The 20,263-nt window shown below is 28.3% G+C and overlaps 1 protein-coding gene across 2 annotated transcripts in view; it reads right to left on the reverse strand.

The window, feature by feature from the left end:
- Positions 1-7,053: 7,053 nt before the first annotated feature.
- The window catches only part of LOC136084480 (myoblast growth factor receptor egl-15-like), a 62,514-nt gene continuing 49,304 nt past the window's right edge, over positions 7,054-20,263 (reverse strand). For both annotated transcript variants that reach the window (XM_065804479.1, XM_065804480.1), the window contains exons 10-16: positions 18,363-18,547; positions 16,384-16,470; positions 16,180-16,299; positions 9,153-9,367; positions 8,612-8,652; positions 8,420-8,516; positions 7,054-7,481 (exon numbers count right to left, since the gene is read on the reverse strand). In XM_065804479.1, coding sequence (XP_065660551.1) covers positions 7,103-7,481; positions 8,420-8,516; positions 8,612-8,652; positions 9,153-9,367; positions 16,180-16,299; positions 16,384-16,470; positions 18,363-18,547 — 1,124 coding nt within the window. In that variant the 3' untranslated portion in view covers positions 7,054-7,102. The remainder of the gene's footprint in view (positions 7,482-8,419; positions 8,517-8,611; positions 8,653-9,152; positions 9,368-16,179; positions 16,300-16,383; positions 16,471-18,362; positions 18,548-20,263) is intronic.

A 20,263-nucleotide genomic window follows, 5' to 3' on the forward strand; every position in this document is an offset into this window, starting at 1 on the left:
AAATCCAACAATACGTGAAAGAATTGAACGAGGTATTATAAAACCTATTATAGCATCTAAAGAAAAATTTGGGTTAGGTCTTTCAGACCCATATGAATTAGGTGCTAAAAAAAAAAAAAAAAAAATACAAACGATCAAAGAAAAAAACTTAATTCTTATGGATCCGAAGGATCTGAAATGGACTGACAAACTTGCAAACGAACTTCATAGACCAGTTATAAAACATTTCAGAAAAAGAAAAGTGATTGTAAATGGAATCGATGAAATATGGGCTGCTGATTTAGTTGACATGCAATCTTTCTCCAAATTCAATGACGGTATAAAATACTTATTAATGATGATAGATATTTTTTCAAAGTATGGATGGATTGTTCCATTGAAAAGTAAAACTGGAGTTGATGTTGCTAATGCTTTAAATAAAATCTTCCACGAAAGAAAATGTCAAAAAATATGGGTAGATAAAGGCTTAAAATTTTATAATAAGCATGTTAAAGCTCTAGGTGTTGAGTTATACTCAACTGAAAATGAAGAAAAAAGTTGCGTAGTTGAACGATGGAATAGAAAAATGAAAGATAAAATGTTTAAGTACTTTTTAGCGCTAAAAAGAATGAAAATATTGTTTGGTTCAATCTAAATAGAATTGTACGATCAAAGTCTGTAAGACCAAAGTGTTCAATTGGTGATAGAGTTAGGATAACTAAAAAGAAAGGAACGTTTGAAAAAGGATACACACCGAGATGGACTGAAGAAGTTTTTACAGTGTCACAAGTTCAGTTCACAGATTCACCAACGTATAAAATAACTGACGATAATAGTGAAGAAATACAAGGTACTTTTTATGAACAAGAAATGCAAAAAACAGATCAAAACTTATTTAGGATTAAAAAAGTTATTCGTAAACTTAAAAAAAGATTCATTAGTAAAGTGGTATGGGTATCCTGATTCGTTTAAATCATTTGTTGATAATAAAGAATTGATAAGTCTGATGTAATAGGAAATGCTTTTTGAATTAAAAGGAGTAATTTACTATTATGCGTAGCTAAGTTCGAAGAACTACTTCTTATGGGTCTGAAAGACCTAATGCAAAGTAGATTACATTTACGCTTGAGCTAAATTTCATTTATGAAACTGATGTAACCATAATATATTAATATATTATGGTTGTTATACTCCCATTACCTTATATATTATTTTATTTTTGAATATAGTTGAAATGATACCATACTTTCTAGCTCACACACTTATTTTGAAAATGCACTTTTTTTATGAGCCAGAACGCCCTTTTTATACTACCTATATTATATATAAATAGCTAATATTAAATTAACTAACAAGTAAATCAAATTACAAAGATTAAATCTTACATTAGCAATAAATAAAATTTTAAAACCCATTTTTCAAGACTTGAGATAGATGTAATCTAAATGTTTGTATGGACAGACACTAAATAATAATAGAGCAATTAAAAATTTCATTTGGAAAAAATGTCCTTAAGATGTTTATGTAAGTCGAAATATTTTTAAAATTGCAGTATCATCTGTCTTTGAGTTTAATGATGGAGCAAGTGTGATATATGAAGTTTTACAAAAAATGAAGATAAAAACCAGTCGATTTATGGACAAACAGACCATAAAAAAAAATTGACTCGAATAGGTTGTATGACATAAAAGACTTCAACATTTTCAGGATTTGTTAGGATTTAGTAATCCTAACACATCCTGAAAATTTGAAGTCAATAACATTTGTATAATCACGTTTTCTTAAAATGGCTGTTTAAATGTCTAATTACTTAATTACTTTTTTTTCGAAATTTTTAATTTAATTAAAAAAGTTTAATTGATATCAAATAAAATTTAATTGCAATTGATGTATAATAGCAACATTTTAAGATGGTCAACCCCGATTTTAATGAATTTCTTTAATTATTAAATTTCATTTTTCAAATTAGTCTACTTAAATTTAAAAAAAAATGAATAAACCTGGAGATATCCTTTTTTAACATTATCAGATTTGCTATAGAACTATCATGGAGATAATATGGAGATAAATCTAATATGGAGATAATCGAAAAACAATAATAAAATTACAAATAAAATGTTTCAGATTCATAAAAAAGAATTGCTTTTATTTCTGCTTATTTATCCAAGAATCATTTTTAATTCCTCTCAGCTTCTGGCTTTACTTTGCTTTTGTTGTTAGATATAAAAGGATACTTTGCTTTTGATATATGCAACACATCGTTTAACTTAGTAGCTTTATTAAAACCTTCCATTATCTACGCTTCAAGCTTTTAAAACATTAATTACTCCTTGAAAACCATTATTATCTTATTTCATTTGAATTTTCATGCTATATTTTTCTATACAATGTTTTTATCCGAAGATATTGTTAGCTTAGCATAGGAACAGCCACAATTAGTCATTAAGACTAATCCAAAGTAACGTCCGTTATTGACCAACATTTTTGCGTACAGAAGCACTACTCAAGTGCTGAGTTGGCGATGGCAGGATTTGAACCCGTATTGTACAACAGCCCAGGTTTTAACTTTCCGTTTGACGCTCTAACCAACTGAGCTATCCAGCCACAATGAATTATTGAATGGATTAATAGTAGAATTCAATGATAATTTTAAAAACCTTTTACCAATATATATATATATATATATATATATATATATATATATATATTCATATATATATATATATATATATTCATATATATATATATATTTTTATTTATATATATATATATATTTTTATTTATATATATATATATTTTTATTTATATATATATATATATTTCTTTTTATCTATATATATATATATATATATATATATATATATATATATATATATATATATATATATATATACATATAGATATATATATATATATATATATATATATATATATATATATATATATATATATATATATATATATATATATATATATATATATATATATCCTTAAGACATTTTTTCTAAATAACATCATTGAAGTTTTCATTACTGTTCTGTATTTTATTGCAAAGACACTTTTTAGTAAATCTTGATTAGATAAATCTCAGAAAATTGGTTTTAAAATTTTGTGAAAGGCTAATTAAAGGCCTAATATTGTTTTGTATTTAAATAAGTTTTTTAGTTTATCAAACTGTTACAGGCAGTATATGACTTATGAAAAAACTTGGTGGCATATTCATAAATGATGCAAAAGTACACAAAGATTGATGACATTTTCCAAATTCTCTAAAAGCCACAGTAGCATTTGACTTTACAGCAGCAACATATTTTCCAGGAAAAGTTAAAATTGGTTTAAAGGCTTGCAAGTGATTTATCAAAGTTTGCAGAGAACTTGCGAATATCAAATGAAAACTGCAAGTGAGAACCCATTTTTATTTTATAAATTGTCTTTTAGTAATAACTTTCCATTTAATGAACAATATTCACTACATTAACAATCATTAAAAATTGTCTTTAAAACAATAAAGTTTATAATTATATTATAATTATCTTCTGTAATTTATCCTTCAAGTTTTTTTTCTACATTATGAAACTCAGCATTATCTTGCTTTTTATTTTTGACTTCCACTTTCTTTTTAGTTGAAAACAGAGGTTTGATTAAAAATGTCTATACTTTAATTGGTAACATGTTGGTTTCCTCTAAAAAATTTTTTTTAAATATATTTGGTAAATCTTGAAACTTTTTCTAAACACTATTTTACTTTTATATTAATTTATCATTGAATAACTTCTATATATAACTTGAAAAGTTTACACTGCTGTTCTTACTTTACACATCACTCTACAGTCTTATATATATCAAACTTTTGCGACAAAGATTTTAAAATATAGTAAAAGGTTACCAAAAAGCATTATTTTTATACTATGATTAAATGTATATTGGTTTTTGATGTGATCATTATTAAATTATCTTGAAAAAAAAGGTTGCTATGGGCGTTGTTAGGTTAACAAAGTCTCTAAAATGTTAGGTAAAATGTAAGCACTAATTATGTTCTTCAATGATTGAAATAAAAAAAAATTACTTTTTATAAAATATAAAAAAAAAAAAAAATTAAAATACGTTTTGAATTGGGGTTGACCACCTTAAGCAACTTTATTTTAAGGGGATCTGCTACTTTTTGAATTAGTTCTAATGCGACAATTATTTGCATTCAGGATGTTTAGGTATAAAATTGCTGGATGTACCAGCGCTGTCATATAAATTTACTGAGAAGATGCGACCGTCGAATTTGGTGGCCCCATCTTCTGGACTATCTTCGAGTAGTTCATACGTTGCAAATGCAACTTATGAATTACTGGAAGAGTGGAATTGTGAAGTTTGTGTGGCAGGCATGATTATCGACACAACAGCATCAAACATTGGGGCTGTGTTTCGATGCAAAATAACTGCAGGCTGTGTTTCGATGCAAAATGTATTGAACAGACTTTTTCTATGGCCGATGACTTGCTACTTTTAACGTGGCTAAAAGTTTCGGAAAATTATCGGCTTGCCATTTATAGCGGCTGCCACAACTCTGCTGAATGTAAACTAAATCTTTGTATTGACTTTGTGGGAATTGCTAAAAAAGTAAATACATTCCAGAACATTATGCAAGTTGTGGAAAAAAACAAATATGTTACCAAACCAAAAAAAAAAAGGCACCTTTTTTTTTTTTTTTTAATTTTTTTATTATTTCAGTTTACAAAGTCAGTCGTTATACAATAAAATAAACTGTTAAAATACTTTTACAAATATAGCAGATTACAAATATAGCAGACTAACAATATAAACTAGGTTTCCCAAAGAAGATCACAAGGATCTTGTCATCGGGACCTTATAAAATATAATAAAATAAATAGTTTTTTACATCTTTTTTAATATTTTTTTATTTACAATAATTGTGAAGTGCAAGGTATTATGAAGAATACATATATATAAATCTTTTACACGAGTTAAACTGTAAATAATATAAACTTGCAAAATATTGTAAACAATATAAAATACAAAACATGAGAAAGAAATAAGAAAAAAAAAGTTCACAAGTTAAAATAAAAACAAATTAAATTTTTTCAAGTGATTAGTAATATTGTAAAATGTTATCTTGAGAAAAAATAAAATTTTTTGCTTTGTTTTTAAAAAAGATGAAGAGAATTAGATAGATCAAAATCAAAATTTGGCAAAACAAGTTTATTCCACAGGTGTGGCGCACGATAGGCAAGACAGAATTGATTAAAATTTGTGTGACAAAAAAGTTTTTCTAAAAAATTTATGTTTCTAAGTTCGTATTTGTTGGTTGGTTTTAAATTGAAGAGATCTTCAAAGACTGGAGGAGATAGATTGTTTTTCCACATATAAACAAAACATAAAATTTTTATAAGGTTGAGTTCATATATATAATTCTCATTTCAATAAAGTAAGGTTTACATGAGAAAAACGATCAGCAAAGTTAATTATGCAAATTGCCCGTTTCTGACAGCGATAAACACGTTGTAGTTTACTTTTTTCAGTACTTCCCCAGGCAATATTTGCATAGTTTAAGTAACAATGAATAAATGAGAAATAGAGTTCTCTTAAATTTATCTTATTGAGATAATTTCGAGCTTTGTATAAAACTCCAATGTTTTTAGAGACTTTAGAGCATATATAATTAATGTGTTGATTCCAAGTAATGTTCTCATCGAGATAAACACCCAGAAATTTGGTGACGGGATCTCTTTTAATTTCAATATTGTCAATAAAGATTTGAGGCAAGTTTGAGGGTAAGGAATTTTTTTATTAAGCGAATGAAAAAGTGTCCATTTAGTTTTTTCGGTGTCTAGTGTTAGTTTATTAGATTTGAGTGGGATAATTTTTCAGTTCTTTATTTGCTGTAGCAAAAAGTTCGTAAATATTACTCTTTGTGACAAATAAATTAGTATCATCTGCGAACATGATGCTCATCAGATTAATTGCTTTATTTAGATCGTTTATATAGATTAAAAAAAGGAGTAGTCCAAGGATTGAACCTTGTAAAACCCCGCATGTTATATTTAGACAATTGTTTTGATAGCTGTCATTACCTATAACAAATTGTTTTCTATTCGATAAGTAACTTTTGAACCACCTTAACACTTGTTTATTTATTCCATAGTATTTCAGCTTTTCAAGTGATGGTTGACCGTATCGAAGGCTTTCGATTAGTCAATAAAAATATCTAAAGTATATTTTGATTGTTCAAAAGACTTTGAGATTTCATTTACAAATGGCATGCTCCGTTGAGTTATCCTTTTTAAAACCAAACTGATTAGCGTATAGAAAGTTGTTTTTGTCAAGATGTTTGTATACTCTGTTACACATAATTCTTTCTAAAACTTTCGAAAATATAGAAAGCACAGAGATGGGGCGATAGTTTGTTATTTTAGATTGATCGCCCTCTTTATAAATAGGAGTCACTTCAGCAATCAGATGGTATATTAAATTCTGACCGGATTGTTTAATTTTGATTTATAGAGTTAATTTTATATATTGTAAACACATTTGATTTTCTTATACTGGACAAATTTTAAATGTTAATATCAGCTTTTTTGTTCAAATTTGAATTTTTTTTATTTTCAAAATTTAATATTAAAAATTTCGACCTAATGTGTTCATTACAAAATATATATTCGAATTTCAATTTATCATAATTAGTGTTTACAATGGGTTACAACATATTTCAAATCAGTCCAAAAATATGCTGACTCAGACTGATTCCTTGGTGAACTTCAGACCAAATGAGTTTTATTCAAGTAATTCTTACCAGGGAAAATTGTCTAACTGAAAAAAAAATTCTTAGTGTGTAAAAAAAAAAAAAAAAAAAAAATTTAATTTAATTGGAAACAAAAAATTATTAAATAATTTTAGTTTATCTATTTTATATATCTAGTGCTTTTTTTTTTATAATTCACTTGGCCAAAGCCAAGAAAGCCACTAAAGTCGAAGAGGCTACTTTATTGTGATTACAACCCTCTCTCAACTCCGAAGCACCAACCTAGGCAAACAAGGTCGCTGCGGGGAGAAACAAGATGAATATTTCATAACTATTACTTGAACAATCATTATGTAACATTAAATTTCATCATTAAATTTCCGTTATTTCTTCATGAAATGCATAATTAAATAATCCTGCAGACGGGGAAGTTTTTATTTCAGATTTAGAAAATTCTGGACTTGCAAAGTTTTCATTCGAAAAATAAATTTGTTTTTCGTTAGTTATTTCAACATCTTTATTTGATTCAGAATGTAGGGACACTTGTAAGGTTTTTTCTTGAAGTGCCATACCTGTTTCAGATGAAAGACTTTTAAACGAAGCGACGTTATAAAACATATTCTTTTCATCAATTTCAAAGTTGAAATAGGATTCATTTTGAGAAATTATTTCATCAAAACGCTCACGAATCTCAGTAAATGTTGGTCTCTTTAACGGATCTTCGTTCCAACAGTGTAACATGATGTCATATCTAAAATTGTTTATAAAATGTATAAAAAAGTATTTCTAGAACGTAAGCACATGTGCAATTACAATTAAAAACCTAAAAATTATTTACAATATTTTTATTTGTGTCTATTTTAACGATAATTTAAGCAAGTAGGGCAAATGAGGTAAGGCACATTAGCCAAGTTACAAAAAACATTGTTGTTTGTCTGAGACGACAGTAAGGTTTTGTCCTTCGCCTTAGGCTGCTAACTGAATAGCAATTAATATTGACTCAATATTGTTTAAATAGTTTATATACTGTGAATAATATTGCGTCAATATTGTTTGCTACTTAGGTAATCACTCCGATTAAAACTCATAAAACAAGCAGTGCCATTCATTCAAAGCAGGGTCTTTAGCCCCTTCCTTTTTTTGCAATACGCAGAAGTTGCAGTGGAGAAATTTTATTTGACCTGATTGGCCGTTTCACACTATATATATAATCATGGAAACTTTTAAAACTTGTTCGAAGTTTTTTAGAGAAACTTCATTAAAACTCATTGCGATATAGCCGAACCAATATAAGGCCATGAAATATGCCCTAAAACTTTTAAAACCAGGTGTATTGCTATGGAATTTAAAACAATGGGTTCATATTTTAGCTTTGTTTTTATACTGAAAGAGATCAGTAATAAATCAGTGATTGTGAAGTTTTTGTCTAAAAACTTTTAAAAGATATGTAGAACAGCGGTAATATAAATCAATCTAGTTTGTTACTTGTTCAAATTGGATATCCAAGGTTTTGAAAAAGTCTCATTTCATTTTAAAAAATTAAGCCTCTTTAGAAATGCAAAAAAAGAAATAATTAAATTGAGGTCAAAAGATAACAAAACATTGAGGTTTCCATATTTTGTTATCTTTTGACGCACTTTTAACTAGATAATTAAAATACTTTGTTTTAAAGGCTTAAAAATAATTTACAAGAGTTCTGAACAGTTTTCTGGTCGATCCATTCTGTACCCAGACTTTAAAAGAGCAAGAAGTTCACAGTTATTGATTGATGGATATGGTGTACCTCCTAGATAGAAAATAAAAAATCAGTAATACAAAAACGAAAAAAAAAAAAAGAAAAAGAAATTAAAAATACAAAATTTATTTATTGTTTACACATACCTAACGTAACAATTTCATATAAAACAACGCCATACGCCCATCTGAAACATTTTCAAAATCTTTTATTAGTTAATAGTTATATAAGTTAATACAAGTTTTTTAAATTTTACAATATAAAAAAAAGATCACTATTACCAGGGATGCGGAGTCCCAAAAAGGACTCCGGATTTGAAAGTCACAAAAAGATTACTTTATCCTAGTTTTTGGTATCCAGGAGCTCTAAAATATAAATATGTTTATGGACTACTAATAGGAAAAAAATTAAGACTTTTAAGTTAGAGGAACAATCATTTTTCGAGCCCGGAGTCCTTAGGTATAATGGCGGCAAGGACTCCGGGACTCCAGGACTCCGGGGTTAAAAACAATAAGTTTCAAGTCATTAAATCTCATGAATGTTTTTATTATAGCAGATAATAAGTCAACAAACATGTTTAGAGCTTCTGGACACTACAGACTTGGAAAAAGTAGAGATATAAAGCAGGAGTCCTTTTGGGACTCCGCATCCCTGACTATTACAAAGAAATAAAAAGTCAAATATTACACATCACTGTATGATGTAAATGTTTGGTCAAATATGGCTTCAACAGACATCCACTTAACCGGTAAACGACGATTTTTGCTACCTAAGTAATTTAATTCATCGTTGACTTTACGTGTTAGGCCAAAATCAGAAATTTTGATGTTTTTCTCAGCACCAACCAATATATTTCTTGCGGCAAGGTCTCGATGTACAAGTTTTATACATGAAAGATATTCCTTAAATATAAAATAATGAAAGACTAACTACATAATTAAATAAACTAAACAAATGCAAGAGTAACTGTATAAACAAAAGAAACACTACTTAAATACGGCCCATTATACTGACAGAGCAAGTAATATCAAACCATTAAAGTTTTCGTGAGTTTGGTTTTAGTGGTTCTTGGTGACAAGACCTTGTGGTCTTCTCTGGTTTCTGCGATTTTTATTCTTTATTTTTTTAACTTTTTAAACTATAATATTATCTTTATTTGCAATTTTTCTTTTGTATATTTGCATACAGATTTTAATATATAATAGAAAAAAAATGTAACCATAGGGGTTTTTAAAACAAAACTTTTTTTCTTATTGATGACGCATTAAAGAAAAAGGTGGCAACTTAATCATTACTTATTACTTGAAATTCATCACTTATTAATAAGTTAATAAGTGGCAAATTAATCTAATAAGTGATGAACTTCAATTATATCAAAAATATATTTAATATGCTTATTTCTTAGAACCTAATATTAAGATTAATTTAATTTGATTTTCAAATGTTGTGCCACTGGATGCAGAGGTAACTAGAATATTATAAAATCTTTTTTTTTATTTGGAAGGTGAAACTTTTTACACCTTCCAAATGAATATCAAGTCACCGCCTACTCAGTGCTTGAGAAGTACTTCGGTACACAAAAATGTTGAACTTTTGAACTACTTTGGATTAATCTTTATATTAATATATACTGTTTGAGGTTGTTCCAATGCCAACAATATCTTCGGATATAAGAGCATTGTTTAGCAAAATACAGCTGAAATATATGAATATGAAAATGAAAATATATGAATATGAAAATATATAAAATAAGATGAAACTTTTTTAAAAGCTAACAATATTTTATCCTTTGAAGTTCTGCGTGAAAAAATCTAAAACGATAAATTTTTCTTTTGTGAAATGTCTACGAAATATCTATCAAACATCTACGAAAACTGTTTACAGCTTCATTCCGATGTTGAAAAACTAGAATGTTTATTTTAAAAACATGGATGTTCTAAAGTTTATTTCAAAAAGTAAAAAAAGATTTTTCTTTTGACAGCTATCACTGTGAGTAGGGTGGTTAGGGTGTATTGAAAAACAACAAAGTTTAAAACTTGCTTTGTCTGAGCTCTAAATGTGTTCTGCATAATAACACTGAATTTAAAACTTTCGAAACAAAAAATATGTTTAGTGGTGACAAAGACCTTTTAACACCACTAACTCTACCTTAAAGGGTCCCTAGTAATAATAATACATATAAAAAACTCCAAAAGTAGGTCAACCTCAAGAAAAGAAAATATATAAAAATTTTAAAAATCATAATTGTTTTGTTAAACATATTAAGAATAAAAAAATCATCAAAAATTTGTAAAAAAGCACATTTAATTTTTGTTTTGAAATTCATAACTTTTATGAAATAAATTTTAAAATAATAATTTTTACACAAAACAATTTTATTTAATGATAATTCACCTCCCCAAGGCCAAGAAAGACATTACAGTCGAGGAGGCTACTTTAGTTGTGGTGACAACTCTTTCTCAACTCTATAACTCTGAAAAACAAACCTTGTTGAACAAGACAGCTGCACTGAGAAACAAGTTAGGCGTGCTACTACCAGGGACGTGGGAATCGAATTATTGCTTTTGAAATATTTATACAGTTTTGCTGTTTTGAGTACCAGGTTGACCTACTATTGAAGAACTTTACATATAAATGAGGGTCTAATACATATGTAAAAAGAGGCTTGGGACCTAAAAAAATGTTTAAATTCAGTGTTATTTCATTACATAGAACATATTTAGAGCTCAGACAAAGGAATTTTATAAAAACATTTTTTTTCGATACACTCGTACTGTTGTGGGGTTAACTGGATTATAAGACCTTTTTCTTACAATGAATATATATATATATATATATATATATATTTATTATTTATATTTACTATATAGATAAACGCTTGCTGGCTACAAGATCTGATAAAGATAGCAAGGATCCCTGACAAGCGATGTTAGCTATTTTTTATCAGGTTCTTTGAAACATCGTTAGTGAATATAATGTGGCCCTGAAAATAGAGTTTCACTTACATTTGCTCTCTACTTAATTTTAAGCCCACTACGTAATTTAACTTAAACCCACTACTTAATTTTGAATCAGGTCAGGTAATACTGCTACTGGAAACATGTACCCAGTACAACCTGCTCCATGTCCTGCTGCCTTGTAGGATACACTTTTTTAGGCATAGGTTTATTAAAGCCAACTCTGAATTAAAACACCCAATGCCTTGAGGCTCTTGGTTGAGTGAAGGCTAGAGATGGTGTCTCAATAAAACTACTCATCTTGGGCAGATGTCAAATGCATCCGGCTACTGTCTTGTAGAAGACATCCTAGGCAAAGACTTAAGGGGTAAACAGACTCTATCTGTTAACCAGCCCTGCACCCCTTCTTCCTCTATTAGGCTGGCGCAGATGTATTTATAATATATTGTTTCCAGTTTAGAATGCTGGATCTTCTTGACTCAATGCATGGGTTTTGCTTGTGTCTCTGTTTTATGACTAGGCAACTCACTCTATTATCTCCTAATGAAGGTACAGTCTAAAACTCACTTTTATGATTCTGAGGCCGACTGGAAGTCAGGTTTCCCGAACTCTGTGGTAGCTCTCAGAGAGTTAACTCCATTAACAGCTATAAAATATCAGAGCACTAACAGTGCCAAGCTGCGCATGAATGGTATTCCTCTTCGTACTTTTGGTGTGAATTGTTGAGGCCACATTTGTAGCCTTTGTTACAGCTTAAGGTTTAATAATAGTAATGAACCAAGTGCTTGGGCTATTAAATAGTGTACAGAGTACTATCTATGCTTTGAGTCAATTTCTTAAACAAATTTAAAAATTATATAACACAAAAATTATCGTCATCACCAAGTTCTCTAAATCTATCATTCACTAATATTTGTGGTCTTCGAAGTAACTTTTCTTCTGTTAAGGCTTATCTCTTGCAAAGTTCACCAGACAAACTAGGTCTTTGTGAGACTAATTTGAGTTCAGCTGTCTTGTTTTGTGGTTTTAGTGTTGATGGTTATATTCCTTTAATTCGTAAAGCTCCAATAGTCACATGCTTGGCCTAGGGATTTACATTTCTAATAATTCCCCCATTTGTCAGGAATCTAAGTTTGAATCCACCAACTTTCTTTAATGTGCTTTCGTGTAGCACCACTTCACTCTATCACCTTTCTTTTTGTTCTATATCACTCTCCTTTATCTCAAAATTGGACTCTTTTCGATGTTATTTTCAATCAAATTGACCAAGCCCTTTCTCTTTATCCATCAGCCAATATGAGCATTGTTGGTGACTTTAATGCTCATCACACTAAATGGCTTGCTTCTAATGTCAGCGACTCTCCAGGCATTAAGACCCACATTTTTTGCCTTTCTCAACCTCTATCTCAAATAGTCAACTTTCCCACTCATTTTCCAGACAACCAGAATCATTTACTTTCTCTACTCGACTTTTGTTTTGTTTCTAATCCTAGTCAGTGCTCAGTTTCTCCACTCTCACCCTTAGGTGCTTCTGATCACGGTTTGATCTCTCTAAAATTATTTTATCATTCTTCTTCATCATCAGAATCCCCCTATCATTGTACCTTTTACAACTACCTTAACGCAGACTGGGACCCTTTCTGTGATTTTCTTTGTGACAGCCCTTGTGTAGAAATAATTTGTCTTCCTACTGATAAATGTGCCTCTTACAAACTTCTTGGATTCAGGCTGGCATGGAACCTTTGATTCCCTCTTGACAATTCCAAGTCAAGCATCAGTCTTCTCCATGGTTTACCTCACATTGTGCTGATGCAATTTCCAATCGAAACCATTACTTCCATATCTTATAGCAAAATAATTCTCCAGAAAACAGACGTCTGTTTACTATTGCTAGAAACCATTAAAAAAAGGTTTTGTCTAACGCCAAAGCCTGCTACTCTCAGGTCATGAAACCTTGTAATTCTGGAATATCTTTAACAGTATCAATAATAAGGGCAAATCTTTTATTCCACCTCTCTTGCACGGTTCAGATTTTGTCACCTAACCAAAAGACAAAGCTGAATTGTTTGCTAAGAACTTTTCATAAATACCATCTCTTGATTCCAGTAGTTGCGCTCTACCTGATATTGCCAACAAACAGGTTAATCAACTGCTTGACATTACTTCAGCTTCTGTATCTAAAGTGATTTCCTGCTAAGACTCTTCTACAGCTTGTGGTCTGGACAACATACCTGTTGTAGTCTTGCAGAAGTGTTCTCCGGAGCTGTCATCTATACTTTCAAAACTATTTAACAAGTGTTTATTAGAGTCTTGTTTTCCAACATGCTGGAAAGCGGCATCTGGTATTTCTATTTTCAAAAACTCTGGTGAGCAATCTGACTCATCTAACTATTGTCCCATTAGCCTTCTTCCTATCGTAAGCAAGGTTTTTGATTCTTTAATTAACAAATACTTAATCTCTTATCATAAATCTAATAACTTACTTTTTGATCATCAATACGGATTTCAATCTTCTCATTCTACAGCCGATTTGCTAACAGTAATAATCAATAGGTTTTATTGTACATTAGATAGAGGTGGAGAGGTTAAGGCTATCGCTCCTGACATTTTTAAAGCTTTTACTAAAGTTTGGTATTCTGGTCTTCTCCATAAACTTTTGTCTTACGGTGTATCAGGAAACTTCTTTAAGATTGTTGAATCCTTTCTTTCTAATTGTAGTATTAAAGTGTTCTTTCCAATTGTAGTATTAAAGTGTCCTCGATGGGCAGAACTATTCTTCATATTCTGTAACATCAGGGGTTCGTCAAGGTTCTATTCTTGGCCCTATACTCTTTTTAATTTACATTAATGATCTTCCAGATATTCTCACATCTAACGTGGTGTTGTTTGCTGATGATACTAACATTTGTTCTTATCATGATCAGAAGCCAACACTCTCTGATCACTTGGAGGGGGCATTTGAGCTTGAAAAGGATCTCACTTCTTCTATAGCAAGGGGCTCACAGTGACTGGTGAACTTTAATTCAGATAAACCCAATTCTTAAGTCAATCTTTACCACAATAATTCAGATCTTCCTATATTTATGAATGGTGATGTACTCGATGAGTCATCTACTTTTCATCTTCCATGATTAACTCTTACTTCTGATCTTTCTTTGAAACCGTATATCAAATCCATTTCAAAACTAGCATCTGCTAAGGTTGCATCTCATTATCGTGCTTGCCACTTTCTTACTTCCGATTCTATTCCGTCTTTGTATAGAATACTGTTGCCATACCTGGGGCAGATCTTCTAATGATGCCCTTTCTCTTTTAGATATGGTGCAAAAACGCATTGTAAACATAGTTGGGCCTGAATTTGCAGCCAACCTCCAACTATGACCACATTGTTGTAACGTTGCTTCTCTTTCTTTTTTCTACCAATACTCTTATTCATCTTGTTTTTTCCCTCAAACATCAATGTGTGTGATAATACATATATATATATATATATATATATATATATATATATATATATATATATATATATATATATATATATATAGACATCTACTATAGCATATTTATGTGAGCACTTGCTCACTTTTTTTGCTCATCTGAATCGATACGGGTTTTTTAGAAAAAGAAGAAAACAAAGAATAATAAATGAAAAGATTGCTTCCCCATCCTAAACCCTCAGCCGATGTAGCAGCACTCCACTGTGAGTCAGGCTATTTGTCAGTCAACGTATGTACTGAAGCCCTGCCAGCAGGCTATTTCAGTATGATATCACACTGCTCACCTAAATCAGCAGTATAAGATATATATATATATATATATATATATATATATATATATATATATATATATATATATATATATATAACATATATATATATATATTTATATATATATATATATATATATATATATAACATATATATATATATATGCATATATATATGTATATAATATATATATATATATAATATATATAATATATATATATAAAATATATATATATATATATATATATATATATATATATATATATATATATATATATATATATATATATATATATATATATATACACACACATACTTGGGTACTTTGTTTTTGTTTTGTTTGATCATATTTTAATTTCATTTCCGTAAATTTTGTTGTTGATTTTATTACACATTTATATTTATTATTTTGTATCAACGTCAACGTCTATAGCTTGATCGGTTAGAGCGTCGGTCTGATAAACTGAAAGCATGTGGTTCATTTCAGGTATGAGCATCATATTACTTGAAATTTCATATTTAAACTCTATTTCTTTTAGACCTTGCAGCATGCTATTTCAGCATGACAGAAGACATGTACACACACTTATACATATGATAGGAAATCTAAACATGCATTTACACATATATATGTGTGTTGTGTGTGTGTATGTATGTATATATGTATATATATATATATATATATATATATATATATATATATATATATATATATATATATATATATATATATATATATATATATATATACATATTTGAAGTTTTTGTTAAACTTTTTCTAATAATTTATATATATCATTTTATTTATTACTTAATTGTAAGTTTTAAAATCTTTAATTTTATATAAATTAATATTTAATGAACTCATTTCTAGTTAAAAAAAAAAAAAAAAAAAAAAAAAGAAAATGCTTCCTAGAAAAAAATTCGTCTTCAGTTTTTTAAAAACCATAATTTCTTGGCCTGTCAGTATAATAGGACATTTACACATACCATTCCCGAAGCCACTTGCCATGCAAAACAAAGCAAATCCTCTGGAGTTATATTTCCAATTTCATCCACGGCAATCTCATTTGGCATAACTTCTGAAGAATAATTTTCACTTATAATTGTCTATAAAATATTTTAATACTAAATCTATAAAAAAATCAGCTTTAAATGTCAAAAAAGAACAAAATTTTATAAAAAAAAACAAACCTCTAAAGTGTTTTGATAACTTTGTGTGTAGATAAAGCTTGCAGCTCCATCAACTTTGCACTCTGCATCAACTTTTGATGCAAAAAGCTAAAAAAATATTATAGTTATTACATCATTTTGTTTTTATTGCAAAAAATGAAGCAAATTATGATGCCTGTCATTAAACAGTTTTTCCTATTTAAAAATACATTAGATTGAATGATTTTGTGTTTAGTTTTACTATCATTGTTTTTTATTTTTAACAAGGCACATAAAAGATATTTTTTTAGAAATTTGTTTAAAATTTGTAAAAAACTAATTTCATTCCAAATGTTTAAAAATGTTTAAAAGTTAAATTTTTGATGAAAGAAAGAAGTAAAAAGTATTCAAGAACGTGACACTGACACACATTTGTTCTGACTAAAATTTCATTTTTAGTCAGAGCAACCTAAATTTGGGTATCCTGGTCGTGACAAAAATTGCATGATAAGAACTCAGATTTCTTCAATGTACATTTACAACATGTTTTTAATAATATAAATGAATATAAAAATAAAAAATAAATATAAAAAATATAAAAATATAATTAACTATAAAAATAAAAGTAAACTTAAGAAACTCTAATAGTTATAAAAAAACATTGAAATACGATATTAAAATATAACACAAAGAAACTCTAATAGTTTTTTTAACGCTAAAATACAACATTAAGTAACTTTCAAAGTTTATAACCAGATATTCTAAAATATTACAAAAAGAATTCAAAACCAAAATGGTGGCAAACCCAAGATCTATACTGAAACTATGAAAAATCCAATATCAATATTAAAAGTTTGAAAAAAATATTAAATAAACTGCAATTAAATAAAATTTATTAAAAATAAATTGGGGCTTCAGTACATACATTGACTATCTTATACCCTGCTGCTACAAAGGAGTGCTGCTTCATCGAATGATGGTTTGGGGTGGGGCAGCAATCTTTTCTTTTTCTTTTGCTTTTTTCTCCGTCAAAACAAAACTACCGCAATTATTTGATGTAATTACTTTCTTATTTATAAAAATACATATTTTATGAATAAATTTAAAAAATGCAAAACTACTAAAACTAAATAAATTTAAATAAAAATTTCTTTTTCCTATTTGCATAAAAAAATGTCTTCAGAAAAAAAAGTGAAAAGACTCAAATACACCATTGAAAAACAAATACATTATTGAAAAATAAATGTCAAAAAAAAACAAAAAAAAAAACAAAATAAAAAAACAACAAAAAAAACCAGAAAATTTGTTAACTTGCTCTATGAAAATTCCTTCTAGCCACTGAAAATAAAAAGTTTTGTTTTGCAGGTGATATGAAAATTCTAGATACTACACAAACAACAAAAAAACATGCCTTGAAAATGTTTTTTTTGGAAAAGAAAAATTTACCCGATATTTTTAATACGAAAAACTGCAACTATGGTGAGCCATTGTTTCCTACATTTTAAATATCATAACCATTAAATGTGCTTGAAGCACAACTAATTGAGAACTTTTAAGGACTAAGAAAGGCTTCAACAGCTAAGTCTTGATTTATTGCATTGAACTAAAACTAAAAGAAATTGATTTGAAATTTTACGATTGAGGTTTCAAAACAAATCTAGGATCTTGTGCAGACAATGGAGCTTTTAAATAAAAGAAATAACTGATTTCTATTTTTAAAAAAAACAAACGCTTTATTTAAAAAAAAAAAAGAATAGTTTTTATTTATTTGTAAATACGGCTTTAAAGTTATTTTGCCCAATAACCTATTTTTATTTTTCCCAATAACCTATTGGATGATTTTCTAATAGCTCTTAAATTACAGCACTTTTCAAAAATTTTATTGATTGAATTATTGCCAACCAAAAATTGCTCAAACAACAACAGTGCTAAAAATTATTATTTTTCTAGAAAAATAAACATTAAATTAAAAATAACATTTTCATAGAATTTTTGAATTTCATAGAATTAAAAGAACTTACTTTTGTACGCCTTTTTCTCAAAAAACTAAGTAAATCTCCATTCTCCATGTATTCAACAATTAAACACAAAGGTTTTTTAATTGTTGAACAACCAATCATATTCAAAATATTTTTATGATATCCAATTCCTTTCATTAGATTTATTTCTTCACAAAAATCATTATATTCTGATGGATCTGCAGAATCTGTATTAATAAAACAATACTATCTAATAATCATATAATATATGACAAGCATAAAAATAATGCCAAAAAAATTAAATGTTTTTGTTTGTTGAAACTGTTTTACATTCATTTTTAATTTGCTGGCTGTTCTAAGCAATCAAAAGGTCACTTTTTGTCAACACCGGAGCACATAAATGTGTTGACAGCAAAAAGAGCCATTGTAATATAGTCCGGAAGATCATAATATAGATGAGAAACAATACAGAACTAAGGTTGGAACCTTGTAGCACCAAAGAAGCTACTGAAAACGAAGAATTTTGGTAATGAAAGATTCAAAGACCTAAATATATTTAGGATAATATTGGGTAAATAGTCAGAGAGGTCAGAGTAATCCCCAGAGTTAAAAAAAACAACTAAAAGCAGTAAATTTTTGGCAGATGCCATTTTTCAACAAGACCACAAATTGGACCACAATTATTAGTTTAAAGGAAAAATAACTACAGCAACAGAAGTCATTTGGATGTCAACATGTCAACATTGGATGAAACAATTGATTAAACTGCTTCCTTGGGATAATAGCAGGAGAGTTATTATAGCACATAAAAGAAGTTATAGAGATGAAGTTATAGAGAGTTATAGCACATAAAAGAATGGTCAGAGGACTACAATAATGAAAGACTTGGTCTAGGAAAAGTTAAGTATATAGATTGTAGATATGTAGATTACAGTTGTTAATGATACATATATGTAGATTACAGTTGTTAATGATACATATATGTAGATTACAGTTGTTAATGATACATATATGTAGATTACAGTTGTTAATGATACATATATGTAGATTACAGTTGTTAATGATACATATATGTAGATTACAGTTGTTAATGATACATATATGTATAAGTAACTACTATGATGATATATTAATAAATGTTAAAATACTTAACACACAATGCTAGACCTTAGCTTTACAACAATTGTTTACAACAAAAATAGTTTTTTTACTAACTTATTTTTTCAGTTATGGTGATTAAAACTACGGTTAAAAATATGTGCCTCCTTTAACCATCCTATTGGACTATCTAAGGGGTTCCATCAATCATTAAAAGAAAGATACGATTAGTTGCACCTACCCTGATCTGGTCTTTATACTGGATATGGGCACAAATAAATTGGTAGTAACTATTTAGAGCCCTGCAATTTGATAAATTTTTTAAATTTCTTACACTATAACATTTCATTGCTATAGCCTAATAATAAATTCTAATCATTTAAAGATAAAAATGGTCAAAATTATTTATAACAAAATTGTTATAAATTTTAACGAAAAAAAAAATTATAATAAAATTATGTATAACAAATTAAAGACAAAAGTGTAAATAAAAGAGAAAATACTGTTCTTTAAGTTGTAAACAACTTTATGAAACAGAACAAAGCTGGTAATATTTATAATTGAAAATGCAATTAGTAATATTTATAATTAAAAATGCATTACCAAATAAAGTAACATAGAAAAGATTTATGATTCAAAACAAGGCTAGGGCAACTGAGTATACTTCACAAGTATTTACTATAGTTGTTGAGAAGGACAATAAAATAATTATAAAAAGTTTTAAAATAAACTATAGCTTGACATGTAAATAAGAAAGGGAATTAGCATTTCATTATACTAGAAACTTGGCAAATGTACAGTTTAATGAATAGAAAATGAAAAAACTTTAGTAATTTAAGTGTATT

Source organism: Hydra vulgaris, chromosome 09 (assembly GCF_038396675.1).
Source record: "Hydra vulgaris chromosome 09, alternate assembly HydraT2T_AEP".
NCBI lineage: Eukaryota > Metazoa > Cnidaria > Hydrozoa > Anthoathecata > Hydridae > Hydra > Hydra vulgaris.